Genomic DNA, 19348 nt, shown 5'->3' on the forward strand with positions numbered 1-19348 from the left:
AGAATCCCCAAACTGGGATTCAGAGGTAGAATTTAGTTTTTTATTTTCTTTTGCATTTTCTGTAAAACAGAAGTTACCCCTCTCTATTTAATCAAAGGTCTTGCTTTGATTTCAGAGCCTGTTCTCTTCTGGCTTTAAATTTGACTTTATCTTGCTGCTAGGCTAAATATTTAATTTAATTTTGGATGTTGTATCTATGGGCAGATGAAGCCTTCATCATGATTATGCTCATTCCTTTATTTGTTTTTTCATGTCACTGGAAAAAGGATACTTTAATATAAATTGAGATTTATTCAAATACCTTGTTCTTTAAGGTTGTTTTTTAAAATATATGGTAGTGATTTTTTAAAAAGGCATAGAGATGTGCCCCATATTTTGCATTTCTAATAACAATTTCTAGTATTTTCTGAAAAGTGATATTGCCAGATTTGAACATACTAAGATATCAAGCAAGTTCATTGCAAGATCTGCCTAAGAACTATTTCGGCAGCAAAGTAGAAACATTTCAAATAAACTTAGAATTTTGATTCTTAAAAGGAAATGCTGAACAATGACTTTTGTTTTCTGAAGTTACTGCATCCATTTGTCGGTAAACACTTATTTACTTTTGACCTGCTTTTAGTTCCTTTGCTCTCTGCAAGGTCTCTGCATTTTTATGCTTATTTAGAGCTGAAGCTCTAAAATGTCAGACTGGGCCAGAAAGGATAGATGAATTGAGCATTAGCTTTTAATTTTGAGCTTTCTCTTGGAGTAGCAAGCCAGCAAATCTGTACCCACATGCTTAGGAGCTCCCATTTCTCATTAAGTATCTGTCAAGCTTAGCAAGAAGTCTGTGCTACAGAAAGTCTCCAGGCAGGCAGCCTGAATTACTGTGCTCCTGACCTCTAAACCCCAGACAACATGGTTGGTTCGTAAGAGTGCAGTATAGTAAGCATAAGTTCATCTTGTTCATGTTGTAACTAACCCTGGCTAGGAGTACCTCACATTAATGCACATTGTAAAACCTGTGTTTTATGAGTCTGCATCCAAAGAAGTGTAGAGCTTCTATTTTCATATTAAAATAACAGGATTCTTTACATATCTGTTTATCTGACAAGAAGAGAGAGATGGATATTGGCAGATAACTCTAAGATTTCTTTTTTGGATCTCCTTTAGGTTGGCAGTGTTAACCCAGCAAAAGACTTTCAAACTCTGGTGAGGCAGAAAAATGCTGACTTTAAAGAAGGTAAATGACTTTTATCTACCCTAAATTTTTTTTTGTCGCATCTTCAGGGTTCAGTGATGAGATCTATTTGTCTAAACATAGACGGCTAGTGCTCTGCGAGACGCTCTGGAGTGTACCACATAGCTTCCATTGCTACTCAGCAGTGACAGATGTTACTTGTAATTCCCGTGTTGTATTTTGCCTTTCTTATGTGAAAGTCTCAGCTACCATTGTTTTTGTAAGATGGCACTAGATAGCTATGTTGAGGTATCTGAATAACTCCTCAATTTCTTGCAGCAGAAGATCCCTTTGGCACTAACTGGTTGCCTCACTTAGACTGTATATTGACTTGTCCTCTGGATATATGTGATCTTTCTGGCTTGCAGTGGAAGTCTGTTGGCTGGGGACTGTGCGAGGAAAGCTGTTTTCTGCTGTCTGCTTACCCTGTTCTATGATGAAATGAGAATTTAGTATTGCATATGCATATTTACACGCAAAGATCATTTCTGACTTGACTTTGAGCAAAGGAAAGGGTGGGTGAATTTAGGAGAAAGATGTAGTAAGAGTGTAACAGGCATGTAGTGTGTGACTATTAGGAGGTAAGAAATAGCTTTGTGTGCTGAATCTAGTACTCAGCCCACTGAGAAAGAAAAGACAGGGTTTTGATACAGAGCTGAGGAAGAATACAAACCACAGATCAGCTACTATCTCATCAATCATGCATGTTCTAAGCCTGAATGTACAAATTCACATTTTGCATCATGTTTCCATACTGGAATTGCTATATAGAGATATATGTAATCCAAAGATATCTGAAAAGGAATGCCCAAGACATATGGGCTGTTTTGGGGGGTAGGGGTTTGTTTGTTTGTTCCACCCACCCCTTCTTTTCTTTCAAAGAGTGATTTTAAGATTGTGATACTTTTCAAGGCAAAAAAAATGCAGATATAATTAAGGGGGAGCTGGTGGCTATTTTACTTTGACCTTTGCTCCTTTTTGGTATAGTTTGAGATATGTACTGAAGTATGTAGATTTGTGATACAGTCTGTTAAAGTTGAGATAGCTATTATATGCTATAAGCTAGTATGCCAGCTTTTCATACAAGTATTGTAATTGATCGGAAGAAATTTTGTTTATTGAAAAAAAAATCAGAATTCTCAAATCTCAGGTTATTAAAATGCGGTAAAGGGCATTGTACAAGATACAAGAGTACAGAAATTGAAACAATTGACTACTTCCTTATGGTGGTTAATTTAATCATGTAAGAAAGCTGAAAGGCAGAAGTAAGAATACTGGTTACACTGAAGATTATATAAATAGAGTGCTTAAATGTGTCCACTTGGTAGCTGTTCCGGAGGTGACTACAGTGCATGTTTGCAAGATTCCTTGCACTTTGAGCAATCTACTTTCATTTAGTCTATAATGTGTTCTGTTGTTATAAAATGTGGTTACCAAAATGTAGTGCAGTCACCCATTTGAAAGAGAGACAGAAGCCTCTATAAATAAAAACATGCTCTGCATGTTTTTTTCTTCTGCTACTTATTCCTTTTTCTGCTTCAGAGTCTTTTAAGTAGCTTAATGCATAAAACATTACAGGCATGTTTTTAATGGCTTACTGTATTGCTTTCTGGTTATGTAAATGGTAGATTCTGCCTTAAAACTCTTCAGTGGTTCTGAGGGATTTTTATAATTTTACATCATATTTGATGAGGAAACATTATTCCTTGCTGAAAAATGTAAAGTCTCTTTGTAGAAAAGGATAATCTATGGCACTCATATAGTCTATTGAAAAAAAATTAATTTTATGTTTCAAGATTCAGGTAAGAGAAAAATGAGGTTGTACCCTGTTTTGCTTCTTTATAATGTAAAAAGAGAATCCAGTACAACCTTCCAAACTGAACAGTGCATACTTTCTTTTTATTAAAAATAGTCAATAAATCCCTCTCCTTCCTCCACTGTCAGCAAAACAACTAATTCCTGCATAAAAACAGATGAAACCAGTGAAGTTTGGAGATCCAGAAAACATTAACTTTTCAAGATTAGAGAGACTGATTGAGAGGAGGAAGGCTTTTTCACCACTCCCTGGTATTTACAGGAAAGAAGGATTGAGGGTTGCTAGTCATTGCCGCTGCCTTAATTTTTTTTTTTTTTAATTTTGGGCAGTGAAGTAGTAGTGATAGCAAGTGTTGTACTTCAAAGATTGACAATACAGTGGCTTTTTTAAGTTAAGATACAACTTAATTGTACATACCTTTTCAGCGCACAGCACATCCCACAGCAAAATATTTTTATTGTTTCACCATTATTAAGGCCAAATTATGGCAATCGGAAAAGAGAAAGCTTTTAGGAACTCCTAATAGGATATTTATTGTCCAAAAAGTGTTACTGATACATCTCCCTTAGTGGCTTCACAAGAATTTGATGTTGAAGGTTCTGTCTTTGTGCCATTAATAGAGCAAACCTAAGTGCCGGTCAGACAACGCATGTCTGAGCATTGAGTCCCATAGCAGGCCAGAGCAGGAGAAACAACATATCCTCTGTTAGTGAGAATCTGGTCACTGATGTGTTAATAGTCTTTTGAAAATCTAGAAATTTCAAATTGGTGGAGGTCTTAGTGATAGGTTTTCTGAGACTGTCAGCTCAGCTCCTGAAACAGTAATCAACTTCACTTTTAATTGACATTCGTGTGGTTCATTACTGTAGGGATCCAGTTACGACTTACATGAACAGTTGTGTACTAGGGTACCAAATTGCTCATTGATGTTTATTGCTGATGAAACTACTATTATGTTTCCCCTCCAGATATCTTTACATTTCTGTTTGTATTCATGGCCATAGAGATGTCATTTTATGCAGGTCTTGTTTTGAGTAGGTTACAAGTGCACAGTCATCACAAAAAGTAGTCCTCTAATAACAGCTTCTGACATTTTTGTCAATGAATGCAAATAAGATAGATTAGTTTGCCTGAGTAGAAGCTGTTCTTTATTCCCAAGGGTATATAACAAGTTTCTTTATTGCTATGGCTGTAGAGAAGACTCTAAAACACAGTGAGTGCTTCCCATGTCGAAGGAGTAGCCACGCAGCTACCATTTCATCTTATTGGATTTTTTACAAGTTACTGTTCATCTCTGCATCACTGGAGAGCAGGTGTCCGATGCTGGCTGCTGTGTTCTTGTAGGATTCTGTGGAAATTAAGTTGGCTTATTGAAGGGAGAAAAAAAAAAGACATTATCAACACACACATGGTATTTTCTTTGCCTTGAAAATTTTCTTTGCAAGTTTCTCAGCCAGATCTCATTACATTTAAAAGTGCTGCTATCTGGAATCATGATGTCTGAAGTCCTGTAGTGAGAAGATTTTTCTTTTTTTATTTTGCTGATTGTCAGCAGACAGGTAATTTTGCAGTGACAACTGTATTGTTTATGGGCATTAGAAAAAATGTCCAGTGACAAATAGTACCAAACTGCCTTTTTTTTTTCTCTCCTAATGCTAGTAGCAACTTTGTCAATTTTTCTTTTAATTCCTGGATATTTGCAGAAAAAATAAAGTTAGTCAATAATTGCATATGTAGATTTCAGCAAATATTCTGTCTTGCCTTAGGTGTCACGCACTTGCCATGACATGTAGATCACTTCTTAAGTGAAATGTTTAACAAGGTTGTTTTGTACTGGTTACTTTATATGCATAACAGAATTGCATATGACAAATTTACACTGGAAACTTATTGGGAAGCTACAACAGGGATGATATTTCATTTCAGTTTTTTTCTGTAGAAAGAGATGTAGTTATTGACCTTTCTGGACCACAGGTTTGTGGGTGGGGGGTTGTTTTTTTGTTTTTAAACTAATATTTACTTTCACTGCATCTATTGTTGTCATCAGCATTTTAAAGGCATTGCAATAGTGTGAGAGGCAATGCAAAATTTAGATTAAATATTAGGATTTTTTTTTTAATACAGTGAGGGTAGTTGAACATGGAAAGAGGGGCCTAGAGAACTGTAGACTCTTATTTTTGGTAATACTCAGTTGGATAGAGCACTGAGCCACCTGATCCATAGTGACCCTGGTTTGAGTGGGGGCTGGGACCAGATGTCCTTCAAAGGTCCAACCTAAATTCTTCTGATCTATATCTACAGCTTCCAGGCCATTTAGAGACACTGTTTTTAAATTGAACAGCACCTCCTAGTGTACTGGATTAGCGGCTCTTGATCTTAAATTTCTAGGTGGTTGGCTTAAAGATGAAGGAAGTCCACATAACCAAGGACTGTTTTCAGTTTAGAATCAGTTTCTTCCTGTGGGATACAAAATGATCATCCTTGATCATCATTGCTCTCTTGAGCAACAGTTTATGATTCATTATCAGGTACTGTAACTGACTTGTCGGTGGCTTTTACTTTAGCCACTGTCCATTAATACAAATCTTTATCACCACCACCACTGGATAATTCATAAGATTGTTAATAATAGGAGTCTTTTGCCTACAAAAGGAACTTTTTTTTTTAACCTAATGGGTTAAAAAAAAATGTTATCTGTAAGGAATTAGGTTTGGACCATAATAAAGCTTCATCCATTGTTATACTGTAATTTGGTTGGCATGGTGATCGAGACCAATTGAACAAACATGAAAACATAACCACACTTTTTCACTATAATTATTCAGAGATAACAAGCAAACATCATTGTCAGTGGTGTATTTCACAAAAAGTAACAGCACTAGTTAATATATCTTATGGTGGTGGATGTTTCTTAATGCCAGTGGGGAAGAGATTAGAGTTCTATTTAAATTAATAGATCTTTTCCTATTCTAACATTTTTACTTGTCATTCTCCAGTCTATAATCACTCAAAACATTATCTAACCAATCAGCTCCAGTAAAAGGATGCCGGAGATTAAAATTTCCTGGGAAGATCTGCAGAAAGTGGTGGTTTTAGGACTGACAGAATTCTAGTTTACGCAGAATATAGAAGTTCACTATTTTGCTCCCTTAAAAGGGGGATGAGGAGATGGGGAGGGATAGCAAAAGAGGATTATTACAGGTGGTAGTCTGAATAGACTATCAGTTTGAGACTCCAGGACCTGCTGTTCAAAACCTCAATATCTGAGATTTGCCTGGGATGTATCAGGTTGCCCTAATATTCACAGATGAGTTAGATGGAGATAGATCTTTTTGCAGAACTTAATTTTGGAAAAATAGGGAGTTCTACTTTTGCAGCACCCAAAGCCAAAGATTCCCGCTAACAGAAAGCGACATGACAGGTAGTAGAAGAAGTTAGCAAGATTCTCAGACCTTTAACTGTAAAGGAACAAAATCCACTTTAGATAACTCTATAATCCTTACCTCTGTCTCTGATACTGCCTTGGACCCCTTGAAGTAATTTGATAGTCTAATCAGAACACAAATATTTTGTCTATTTTGGATTTGTCAATCATTGTTCTGTCATTTGAGAGAGGGCCGACCTGTTTTTAGCCAGGCTGCTTAAAGCTTTTTAAAAGAGTCTCACTTCAGATAATTCTTGCAGTGTAACCTGTCTCCTGCACATAGTACAACCTTGTCATGCAATATTATGTAGGGAAATGATAAAGGGCTCTCTTACTTCCTTACAATAGATTTCAAAAAGAAGCAGCTCAGTCTGTGGCAATGAAATCTGTTCTGATGGCTGTCTGTGCAACTGAATAGAAAGAGAATTAAAAAAATAAATAAATACAAAAGAATAAGTAAACTGTCTGTTGATTCCAAACAGCATGTTGGAATCATTCTGACAATAAAGACTTTTATTACACCCTCTTAATGCCTGGGGTTTTAATTTAACACATCAATGGAAAGGCAGCATATAAAATAATACCACCACCACCAAAAACACCAGCAGGACTTGCTTTTATTAGTGCAGTTAGTAAGAAATTAGAACGTTTAATGAGAAAATCATTAAGCATGAAAAAAATAGACTGACTTAACTTGTGGAGCTTAAGTAGTGAGATTTCAATTTGGTTTGTCAGCTTCTGGTAAATAAACAGAGAACTGATCACCTCTGGAGCAGTAAGCACTTTAGCACTCTTTCTTGTGTTACTGTTGCTGTTGGACAGAATCACTATCCACCTGCTTTTTTTAGAAACTCACTTAAGATCAGCAGCTAGTGGGAGAGCATCAAGCATGTTGTAGTTTACTTTCTTTTTTTTCACAGCTATTGTCCTTCAGACCAAATTCAGTTAAACCTTTTATAGAACATAGGCATAACAGCTAGTGTTGTATATGCTTATGGTCAAGAGAGTAGAATAAAGTACTTAAATGATGTGCGCTTCTTGGTGTGTGTACTCATACTTGGCCTTTCCGTTAATTTCTGATGATCTTCTGTCCTGATGTTTCCATAGATGAAACAGTTGTAATGATATCCATGCCTATGGCAATGAACATAAGAATGGCTATAGGTTAGACTAAATATCCTCCTGATCCAATAACCTGTCTTCAACACTGGCTGCCGAGAGTACAAGAGTAGAGCAGACAGTGCTGTTACATGTCCAAAATACTTTCCTCCATTTCTTTCTGAATGGCAATATTGTCTTTGTGTTTAATCTCCCTTGATGATTTTCTCTTCCAAGAATTCATTCAAGCAATTTTTGAAGCCATTAAAACTTCTAGCATCCCAAAGCAACCTGGGTGGAGTTCCACAGGTTGACTGTTCTTGTTCAGGGAGGTACTTTCTTCTGGTTATTCTTAACCTATCTCCTTGTTCTTTTTTTAGAAGAGGCAATGAAGTCTTTTTCATGATGCTAGTGATTTTACAGATCACTGTTGTATCCTCATTACACTTGTCTTTTACCTGGACTGAAGCCTCTGCTAGAGGATAAAACTGGACTGTTGCTCACCTATAATAAATAATTTTGGTGAAAATAAAGTACAAAAGTCCAGCAGAATTTATTTGTGCATCCATAGCTCATACTGACATTTTCACTTATCGCATTTGCAATGTTCTACAGCTACCTACCTTTTAGCCGCTCAGTAGCGAGGCTTTTGTTCCCCTTCTTGTCAGTACAAGTCTTGTTGTCTGCCTCTGCTTCTCCCTGCCAGGCATACACAGTTTATAATACTTGCCTTCATGATTATGAACACCATTAAGCTATTTGAACAATCATCAAGATAACTTAAGGGAAGGCAAGGTATACTCTGATGTCAGTAGCGACGAGGTAGACTTAACTGCAATCACGTTGCAGCTATTGTTCTGACATTGTTGCATCCTTGTTGTAAATTTAAACTATCGTATTGAAATTTGTATATATTTTAAAGGATGTTTATGGGATATATTTGGAATCATAGAACATAACTTCCCTCTTATTTAAGAACCCAGTTATTCCCATTTTACTTCCTATCAAACGAGCTAGGTCAGTGCTTTGTTTTTGGCTTTCAGGCTTTTTCTTGGCTTTTTTTTCCCCCCTTTTTTTCTTTTCCCCTCCTCCTACTGTACCTGGCTTTTTCATAGAGGCTGAAGTAATTTTTATTAGCTTAGATACCAGTTACTGAGTAGCTTGAGGAGGTATGGGTATGATTAAGTCCTTTAGTGCCTGTTAAGAGGGGGTATAATGATAAGAGGTAAAGGAAAGATGTTTTCTCACTTTGAAAATGTACATTCTTTGATTTTTCTCTTTCAGTGAGTCAGCAGTTGATAAACCGCATTGATCAGTTTTTGGAAAATAAAGGTTCACAGTACTACATGAAAGGCATCAATTGTATCAAAGTTTTCAGAGAGGAGGCAATAAAGGTAATGATATATGGAATTAAAGGCATGGTGGGCCTACTTGCTATATGAAAAGCTTGATAGAGTATTCCTATAGCAAAAAGAAATGATTCATAGGTTGAAGTCCATTGTAGTGTTTGAAAGTTTAGAAATACAACTTGCATTTTATGTTTTTTTTTTTTTTTCCCCCACTGAAATAGGGACTAGGTTCCCTGGTGTTACTTACTGCTGTTTGTTTTCTTTTAAACATGGAAAAACAGGGCCTATGACCTGGTGCTTGTAGAAGGTGGGCCATTCTCTGTAGTGATTAGATAAAGCTGTAGTAAATCTTGAGATGGCTGTTGTGTTCACTCTTTTAGATGACTTCATAAAGAATTAAGTTTCTAGCTTTCTTCAATAAGCTACTTCTATATTTCTGTTATCACTACTTTTTTTTTTTTTTTTTTTTTTTTTTTTTCCAGTTGTCCAAGGTGCAGTGCTTTAATGATTTTCTACAGGCCCTGAAGTCAAAGGTGGAAGATAAAGCCTTAGCTGATTTCTGGGAGATAATGATGCAAGGTATGATGGCATTGCTTTTTAAGGTGTATTTCTATAAATTGTCTGTGATGTGAGAGGAAACCTTATGTTAGCAGTGGGACACTTAAACTAAATACAGAGCAGTGTTTCTGATATAGTTCCTTCTTGCAACTTGCAATGTGAAAGAAAAAAAATTTCACACAACTTTTTTGTGCTGATGATTTCATACAGCAATATTTCATCGTGCCATGCCAAGTTTTGTTGAAATGCTAAATTAATAGTGTGAGAAGAGAGACAAGTTAAATGCTACAGGGTAAAGAGAAGAAGATATGATTTCAGATGAATTTTAAAATGAATGAAAAAACTCATGCAGCAGAGATATAAAAAGACTCTTCCATATTAAGCTTCAAAAAAGGCATAGATAGCATTGAAACATATCACTGATCATTTTGTATTTAAGCAACCTGGAGAACAGAATATATGTGGTATTATGACACCTACTTATGATTAAACTGAGAGATACCAGGCAGTGCAATTCCAAAAGATATTCAGAGATGATGCAAGTGGTAAATAAAGGAACATTTTCACAAATAGAAAAAATTATGCACTAAAAAAAATCTTTTACATTATACCCCTAATTTTGATTGGAACCAGTGCTAGGAAAATATGTTAAATGCTCAACTGTGTCTCTTTATGGTACATGCTTTAAAATGCAGTCATATGCTTTTGTATGGCACGTTTAAAAATGAGGGACTCTAGACCATCTGATGTCTACTGTATTCAACCATTTCAGAAATACAGAATTTGTTTAACAACCCAAAGAAACAGTGCAAGATAGCACTCGAAGAATACTACATCCGACTCTACTGTGTGGGACCTTATCTGAAGAAACTGAGGGATAAAAGCTTTGGAAATAGGAAACCTAGATTTTTCCAAAGCCGTGCTAGTATGCTGTGTTAATAACTTTGGTTGGTACAGACCAGATTTTCCAACAAACTGGACAATATTTTTGAAAAAAAAATAACAAATACAAGCAGGATTGAGATTTTTGTACAATAAAGACTCTAGTTCTAAGAAGATAAAATCACGATGCTTTATGCGTAGTCTATTTGGTCTCACTGAGTAGCTGAGATTGTTTCTGGGTTCCTGCTACCAAAAGCTAAATCCTGCTTTCCCTGTTTCTGGCCACATCCCTTCTCATCCCTTCTCTTCCGCCAAGTGTGATGTATACAGGACCTTTTCATGAGCTATTTCAATCACCAACTCCACAAAAGGTGGTGAAAGCAAGTAAATGAGTTAAAGTGGCTTTTGGAGCAGGAACAAGGCAAATCTGTTTCATAAATTGTTTGATTTTCACGAAACCCTGCCATGTAGTTCTATGGGCACATTAATCTGGCATAAACTTGTCCTACAGCTGAAACCTTTCTGAACCTACTATTCTTTCCTTTCATACCCACAGCTTCCTTGTGAAGGCACAAACTTTTTTTGCAGCCAGGGATGAGGTAGACTGGGAACATATTTGAGATTAAAAGTAATCGAGATGATGTTGATTGTTACTATTACTATTATTTCTCCCCCTGGGTCACTGCATGGGATGATGACACTGGTAAAATGGAGTGGGCGAGACCACTGCTTTTGGTGGCCAAAACTATTGGGAACTATAGTGTCAGTGGATGTATTGTGTGAGTTAGCTTTTCGAACTATTAAGGCTGAAGAGCATTTCAGCAGTGACTAGAAGTATAATTTCTGATGTTTTTTCAGCATTTCATCTGTGATTTCAGTATCTCATTAATCATAGTATTAGCAGCTTCCTAAATGGATACTTCCACAAGCTTATGAATATTCTCACTAATTTATTTTTGTATTAAGATGGTTGATTCATTTATGCAGGTCACGTTTTCCTTTGAGGTGTGGATTTTTTTGTTTTTGGGTTTTTTTTGCCACTGATGATGACGCATTTAGAAGTTAGAATTTGGAAGATTTTTTCGTTTCTAACACTATATGGATTCTTGGGAAGCTTTGTAATGTTTTTTTCTTTTTTTTTTTTCTCTCTTTTTTTTTTTTTAGATAGAATTTCTTTGATCACTAAAGATGAAGCAGAAGGAAGTTTGGTGACTAGTGAAGAAGCTGAAAAGGTATATATATATTTTTTAATGAGCGCCTCTCTGTGTAAAGCCCTTGCTGTGGAACACGTTCTTATGTGGATAAATCTTTAGACGAATGAAACAGGATCCAGATGAAGGAAGAACAGTGTTTTTTTGCCACAAAAGTGAAATTGCCCCAAATTCAGAGCAAAAACAATTTCCCTAGGTTGTACTACAGCATTTTGCTTTAGTTGGCCTTTAGAAAGCAGCATAGTGTGATATTATCTTAAAATATTCTCCAGGAAGAGTAGTAACTTAAAGAACTCAGTTTAGTGGAATGGCAGTAGGCTATTAGTATATGCAAGTGTGTTGTCACTATTTGTGGTTGATAAAGAACTGTGATCTTGGTGGTATACGAGTTCAGAAAGGAAGAATTCTTTTGTCTAAAGGTTTTATGCAGTCCAGAAGTATAAAGTTGTCATCGCTATTTTTTTTTTTTTGCCATTTATGAAATGGTATCAGTAATTTCCACTTTATGCAGCTTTTATGAATTGATAGCTAACCTAGATTTATGCCACTACTATTATTAGTGAACATATTAGGTCCTTCTGGAAATAAAAGCTTGGAGGTGTTTAAAGGTATGCAGAAATACAATGCTTGAACTCTTTGTGGTAATGAATGAAGGATGTCACAGTCATGAAAGAGTAAATTATAACAGAGTAGTGCATTCTGTTTCAAAGGAGGCAGAATTCAGAGTTAATAGGTACATTGCAGTCAAAAATTGTATTTGTATTCATTTTGTGTGGAGAGAATGTGACAGACATTCTTGTATCAGGCTGCTAGCTATGATTTTAAATAGTTTAGCAGAAAGAAGGTCATTGTATTAAAGACCCCACAAGTTAAACCTGTAGCTGAAATCCCCAAGTACTTTGCAGAGAAGCAGCTTTTCTAAAAGATCATTTACATTTTAATCATTTACAACTTCAGGCCTTAAATAAGCATTAATCAGAAGGGGACTGAAGTTGGTTCTCTGCAAGTGAAACAATGAATAGGTAAAAGGTTGTATTTTAGAAACTACTTTTTTCACCTGTGACAGTTGACCTTAAGGTGAAGAAGGCACAGAAATACAGTGAAAATGAAAACTGAATCTAAAAAGCTAAAGACACATACAAAGTACAAATGATAGAACAGAATTTTTTTTATAGACATGAAGGACCTACTAGATTTTCTCATCATGCATGGTTGTACAGAGCAATTTCTTCCCCAGCAGTCATTTTAAAGAATACCAGTATTTTGTTGTGTATTCCAAAGAGTATGAATATACCTGGAAACTTCAGAAGCTAATTTTTCTTGAGAACTTCACTTTCTAGACTGAAACTACCCTTTGTGCTCAAATTGTGCCCATGCTGTGTGAAATAGCCTCTATTCCTTGAGGAAATCTCTACTAGCCATAAAGGCATTATAGCATATAATTGTCTTAACTATGAGCTTGCAGTGGCTAAGATGCAGTGCCTCCATAGGAATGCAGCACAAGTTATAAAGAGTTATAAATCACTATATCAGTTTCTCTTACTCTTAGATCCAAAACCAAAACCTTGATTTGCAGAGCTCTGTCATTGTTTGTTGAGGGGTTATATGACTTAAAAAGCTGGAGGACTATGTAAACATGGAGTAAAGATCTATAGGGACAGAAAACTTTATCTTGAATTTGTGGGCCTGACCTAAAATCTAATTTCCCTTGCTCTGATCTCAAACCCTGCCATAGCATTTTCCTATGTCTATAACAAATGGCAAAAATGGTTCATTTGATTTTTATATTGAAGATGATATCCTTTGAAACAATTCACAGAAGGGGTATATTGGATTTTTTTTTTTTAATGTTACACTATACAGTAAGATGCATATTTTCTTCACCTCTGTAATATGTCAGATGCTCATAATTGCAAGTGTGTAGGGCAGGGACCGGCTGTCAGTTTGGTCCTATGTTACACAGAAGCCTTTTCTCTTCTGTGCAGGTCACTTACCTGATAGCAATTTCAGGACTGTTTTGGATATAGGATTTCAAGTTCTTTGAGGAAGAATGGAATACTTGCATGGCTGCCCATTAGGGAGTAACATGCAAAACTTTCTTTTACTTTCTAGCTGAACAAGGTTAACCTATGCATACTTTCTTTACTACTTATTACTGAGGGAAAAATAGTCGTACCTCCTCACCCCCTTTTTTTTTCCTCCCCTGTAATAGTGGAGATGCTTCTTTTGGAGCATAAAGATGATAGGCTAAAAGAGCATAATTGTTAAGTGCTTCTTCTGGTTGCTTTGGAGAAGATAATGGATTTCAGCACAACTATTGTATGTAATTTGCTTCTGCATAAATATAAAACAGATTTTTTTTTTTAAAAAAGGCAATTTCAAATATTCAGCACTTGATAGAAACTTCAACTTTCTTTTTTTTTTTTTTTTTGTAAATATTCTTCCTAAATTTCTTTAGCTTTTAGCTTTCTTTAGCTAATTTAGTATGGGAAAGCTAATTTTGAGAACTTGGAAAAAATATGCTACTTTCAGAAATACCATTTGACTCTTAATTAACTGTGTAAAATGAAATTTACTCTGTCACAGAAAACATTCAGAGCTGACAATGTCATTAGCTTTTAGTTTTGTAATATGTGCTTCATAATACTACTAGATTGAAATCTTTCCTAGGAAAAAGAGATATACAAACATATGGCATCTTGAAATTTTAATTCCTTGCATCCTTGCCACCTTCTCATTTTTTTTGCAGCTACAAAAGCAATAAGATAAGTTGAAATCAATGTTAAACATGACAAGTCTGTTGGATTTTACTCTTCAGGATGTAGAAAAGGTCTGACCTTTGTCTAGTGAGACAAGTATGCAGAGATTTACATCTTCTGTTTTGGGTTGACCAAAATTAATATAATTCCTTTTTAATCCTGATGGATGTGGAATCTGGTACTTCTCCACAAAATTAACTTCAGGTATTTAATATAGGGAATTGGAGGGCCAGGAGAGGGGGAGGAAGAGGGAGGCTGGGGAAAGGGAGACTTTTTCAGTTTGTAGCAATGGTGGTTACCCGTTTTTACTCATTCTATAAGAAAGGAAGCATGGAGGTTTTCAGTGCTGTTAGTACCATGATCTTATCCATCTAGATTATCTTTGACATGACCTCCATGACTAGTAATTGAGGTCCTCAGGTAAACAATAGTTTGCTTTTATAAGCCAGGTATTTTTGCACAAAAATGTTACCTAAACATTAAACAAGTATTTATAGATTTAGTGTGATTTTTTTTTTCTAATCAGATATTCTGTCTTGTCATCTAGAGCTATGACCAAATTGTTTCTGAATTGAGGATAGTGCAACTTGAAAAACCATGTAGTGTGGCTTTCCTTCTGCCTCCCCTTTCGCTGCCATCTTTTTTATCTAGGGCAGGGTTGTTTCTAGCTCTATGTACTTGTTGTTCTGTGCATTTTAGTGAGAAAAACAAACTTTATAATTTTACTACGGAGGATGTTGCTAACAGGAGCATAACTAAAACTTGTAGACAGCTGAACAAGTAATCATGTGTTTGTATTTTTTTTTCCTATCATTATTGATAAATTATTATTTTTTGTACTATGTTAAGGTAAGACAAAAATAATTCAGAGGTACTTGTACCCCAGATGTTGTCTATATATTTCATTTTTGTTGTTATAATGTCTGAACTGGTTAGCTTTACCTTGTGTTTATGATGCCATACACTAAGTGAAGGGCATATGGTGAGCTGTATCTGCAGCGCCTGCAATAGGACTTTACATAATGAATATTCTATTTTTAAAGACTACCATTCTAAACCACCTTGCATGTTTGAGTGTTTTTTTTTTTTTTTTTAAATTCATGTCTTTGTTCATTTGTTAAATTTTAATTGAACTAAATGGGAAACTTTTACTGAATTCCACTCAGAAACAGAGTGTATCTTTGCTAAACAAGATGTTGGTCAACTTACATGTGTCTTAATAGCAACAGGGAAGATTTGGGGGGGGGGGTTCTTTTTCTGTCCTTCAGCATTTTGTAGTCACAATATTATTTTTAAAATTACCTTTTTTAGAACCTAAGAATGGCCTATAAGAATGGACTAAGTTTTCATCTAGCCCAGAATCCTGTCTTTGACAGTGGCTGATAACAGATGGGTAGGGAAAAGTGTACATTCCTAGGCTCTAGCCATTGGAATCTCAGGTACTTTCTGTGCTAGATGTTGTTTCTATCACCTCAGTAGGTCATCAGTGTATTTCTTCCACGAACTTGTCCAATCTCTCAGTGAGACCATGGACTAGTATTTGCAGTGTCCTTTGAAAAGTAGTTCTACAGCTTAACTACGTGTTATCTGAAGAACCACTCCAGTTGTCCATTATTAACACACGCTACCATAAAATCTGTTAAAAGGAAGTCCTAAGAAATTTCCACTGCTTTAAGATCGTTTTTGAGAATGGAAATCACAATGAACTTCGTTCCTACATTAGGAAGATCGTTGCAAGCAGATTGAGGGAGGTGATCCATCCCCTCTTCTCAGCCCTGGTACAAGGCCACACCTGGAGCACTGTGTCCAGTTCTGTGCTCTCATACTATAAGTGAGAGATGGAACTATTGGAGCTAGTCCAGAAAAGGGCCACTAAGATGATTACAGGACTGAAGCATGTCTTACATGAGGAAAAGCTAAGAGATTTCAGACTCTTCAGCCTGGAGAAGGGAGGACAGAGATAATCTTATCAATGCATTTAAATATCTGAAGGGAGGATGTAAAGAGGATGGGGCCAGACTCTTTGTGCAGTGGGCACAAACTGAAACACAGGAATGTGAGGAAAAACTTCTTTACTGTGAGGGTGACTGAGCATTGGAACAGTCCCAGAGAGGTTGTGGAGACTGCTTCCTTGGAGATATTCAAAAGCCACCCAAACAAGGTCCTGGGCAACATGCTGTAGGTGTTCCTGCTTGAGCAAGGGGGTTGGAGCAGATGATCTCCAGAGATCCCTTCCAACCTCAATTGTTTTGTGATTCATTATCACTGGAGCTTTTCTTCATTTTTTTTAATCATAGCTGTGTTAATTTTGATACTAAAAATAAATACATTTAATATTAAAAGGTCTGCATTTTCTCAATATCATTTAAATATATTTTTATTTTTAGTTCTTGACCTCAAAAGAAAAGCAAAATGAAACTCCGCCTGCTACAGATGAAGGTGGTGACGTTGATGATTTGGTGAGTGGCATAAAGACATGATATGGCTTTAGAAGTAAATTGTAACTAAAAGATGCAATGAGAGAGAGAGCTTCTTAGAGCAGTAGGTTACAGTGCTTGACTTAGAAAACACTGAGGAGCTAAGACAGAGAAGGTGCACGTAAAATTACTTAGTTACCATTGTAAAATATACTGAAATATCTAATGTAATGATGGCAAACACAGAGTTCAGTGGTAACGCTGGTGGTTACATAAATTAATCCTGTTCTCTAGCACCCTTTCAAAGATCCAGTAAAGCTACTTGTTTGATAGCAGGTTGTTATAACTTATTATAACGTTATCAAAGCTTGTTGATGTAGAATAGCTATTTATGTGGGAAACTAAAAATAATAATAAAAAAAATTGTTTTAGACTTCTCAATTAACCCTCTCTATACAGACTTGCTGGAATTTAAGAATTACAAGAGGATTTTTAATAAATATTTTAGCCATTTTTTACTTGCCTTGGAGACAGATTTGTAATGACTCAGCACTTTTGATTCTGTACTTTATAACAGCTTAGTATTAAGTTTAAGCACAGAGCATTTATATTTTTTCATGAGTATTTCTGAATTTACTTTGATTTCTAAATGCTAAACACACAAAGAACCTGAATTCAGTGCCTCTTTTTCCAAATTTGTTACTTTTCTTTGCAGCTGGACATGATGTGACCAGGCAGTATAAGGTGACCATACCGGTGAAGGTTTGGAAGAGATCTCCCGGTGAGATGGGGCACAAAACAAGATGCCAAGAAGAAGACAGTGTTCGTCTTTATTTTCTCAAGTGAGAACAGAAGTTCCAGAGACATTTCCAATTGGTGTAAATGGCATCTGTTTGTCAAAACTAGAACAGAAGATTGGAATAATCTGAAGTATTTTTGGAGTAATGATATCTTCAAGGCATCTCTTTTTTGCTTTAGCACACTGAATCTAGTTTATCCCTGGTATTCCTTCCAGCTAGACACCAGGAAATTTAATGAGAGCCTGTACTGGCACCTGACATCCTTGTTACATTGCCTGAGAAGGAGGATAAAAATGTCACAATGAAGTTACCAGGTAATGTAGTACCTTTAGTGGAGATAACTCCATAACATTATAGACAGGGAAGGAAAAAGACTTTATGTTCATGGTTTTCTCCTGTAAAAAGGCAGAAAAAAAGTTTATTCACAAAATAATGATTTGAAATATAAAATAATTTAAAGTACATAGCAAAACAGGATTTTTTTTTCTGTCCATTTCTGTTATGGGCTGTCATGTTCTGTGTCCTGTGATTCCCTCCCCACTGACGCACAGATTTTTAACTAGTACAGTTACTGTAGTAGATATTCCTGGGGCTGAAAGAATGAATGCATCAGTTACATCCCCATTTTTTACATAGCTGATGACTAGTAACTCAAAGCAGAAGAATCCATAAAAGCTGTACGTGAAACCTGTGGTAGATACTGATGATAGTTAACAGCAGCAGCCCAAATGGACTATCCGTACAAAACAATCCAAAATAGTCAAATACAGCTCAGAAAGAGATACTGACATGTAATTTACAGATCTAAAGAGACAGTAATAACATCTTCACAAATGCTTGTTTGTTATGGCCCGATTCATTCCTTAAAAAGCTGTTCTTTTGTTACTGCAAATGTATAAATATACTGTGCAAAATGTGTTGAGACCATAGAAAATATAGAAATAATGAGCTGTAGTTGAAAGGTGCTTTGGTTTGGAATATCTGTATTTTCTATTGAAGAACAACTGTATGAGAAATGGTGATTGCTCTTGCCCATACCTCCCTACATAGAAACCTTCTCTCTTTCCTCTCTTATGTTCCATCCTTAGTTCATGCAGACTTTGAAGAGATTTCTCGAATACTGATGGACAGGGAGCAGGTCTCTAGACCTTTAGAGCTTTTGTGTCACTAGAAGATATTTTTATTAATTGTAAATAAGAAACAGTTGGTCAGTCCATTGTTTTTGTCTTTTGGGGTCAATTTGTGGGGCATATGACTGGCTGGAGTTTTCTATGTTTTCTTAATTGGTTTGATTAAAAAATTTGTAATGGATTGCTTATGTTTTCTTTTCCTAAAATTGGATGATTAGCTGCCTATGCAGTACCTAACAGGAACTCACAACGACCGCTGTGCAGTGCAAACACCAAATATCAGAAGTTGCTAGAACTGAAGAGGGGATTGGGAATGTATGACTTACAGTTAAAATAGGTGAAAGTGAATTCTTAGAAGGTAGATGGAGTGTCTTTCATTCTGCCCAGCCTTCTGGGCATCAGTCGTCAGAAACTTGACATGTATCGTTGAGTCTATCAGATAGCAGACTGATTTTTATACTTGTTTTTTTGCCAAAGGGCCAGATTTCAGATTCTTATTAAGTGACTGGAAGAGATTTTTCACTTAGTCTAAGCTTATATTCTCTGTTATGTAAGTCTGACCTAGTTACTCACTAATTACTCTGAGAATAATCATTCTGAATTACAATACTGGACAGTCTTCAGAAGCGAGAGTGGTTTGTTGTCCACTTTAGCAAACTTATTGAAAACACCATTGAAATTC

General features: G+C 36.0%; 1 protein-coding gene across 6 annotated transcripts in view; it reads left to right on the top strand.

Annotated features, from left to right (window-relative positions):
* Positions 1 to 18873, top strand: part of XRCC5 (X-ray repair cross complementing 5) — a 51504-nt gene extending 32631 nt beyond the window's left edge. For 3 of the 6 annotated variants that reach the window (XM_062578363.1, XM_062578365.1, XM_062578364.1), the window contains exons 17-22: positions 1156 to 1225; positions 8845 to 8954; positions 9392 to 9488; positions 11514 to 11581; positions 16707 to 16778; positions 17452 to 18871. In XM_062578363.1, the coding sequence (XP_062434347.1) occupies positions 1156 to 1225; positions 8845 to 8954; positions 9392 to 9488; positions 11514 to 11581; positions 16707 to 16778; positions 17452 to 17466 (432 nt within the window). In that variant the 3' untranslated portion in view covers positions 17467 to 18871. Of the gene's footprint in view, positions 1 to 1155; positions 1226 to 8844; positions 8955 to 9391; positions 9489 to 11513; positions 11582 to 16706; positions 16779 to 17451 lie in introns of those variants that run through there. The other 3 variants (XR_009958739.1, XM_062578367.1, XR_009958740.1) reach the window with 3 other exon arrangements.
* The last annotated feature ends 475 nt before the right edge of the window (positions 18874 to 19348 follow it).

Source organism: Rhea pennata, chromosome 6, assembly GCF_028389875.1.
Source record: "Rhea pennata isolate bPtePen1 chromosome 6, bPtePen1.pri, whole genome shotgun sequence".
NCBI lineage: Eukaryota > Metazoa > Chordata > Aves > Rheiformes > Rheidae > Rhea > Rhea pennata.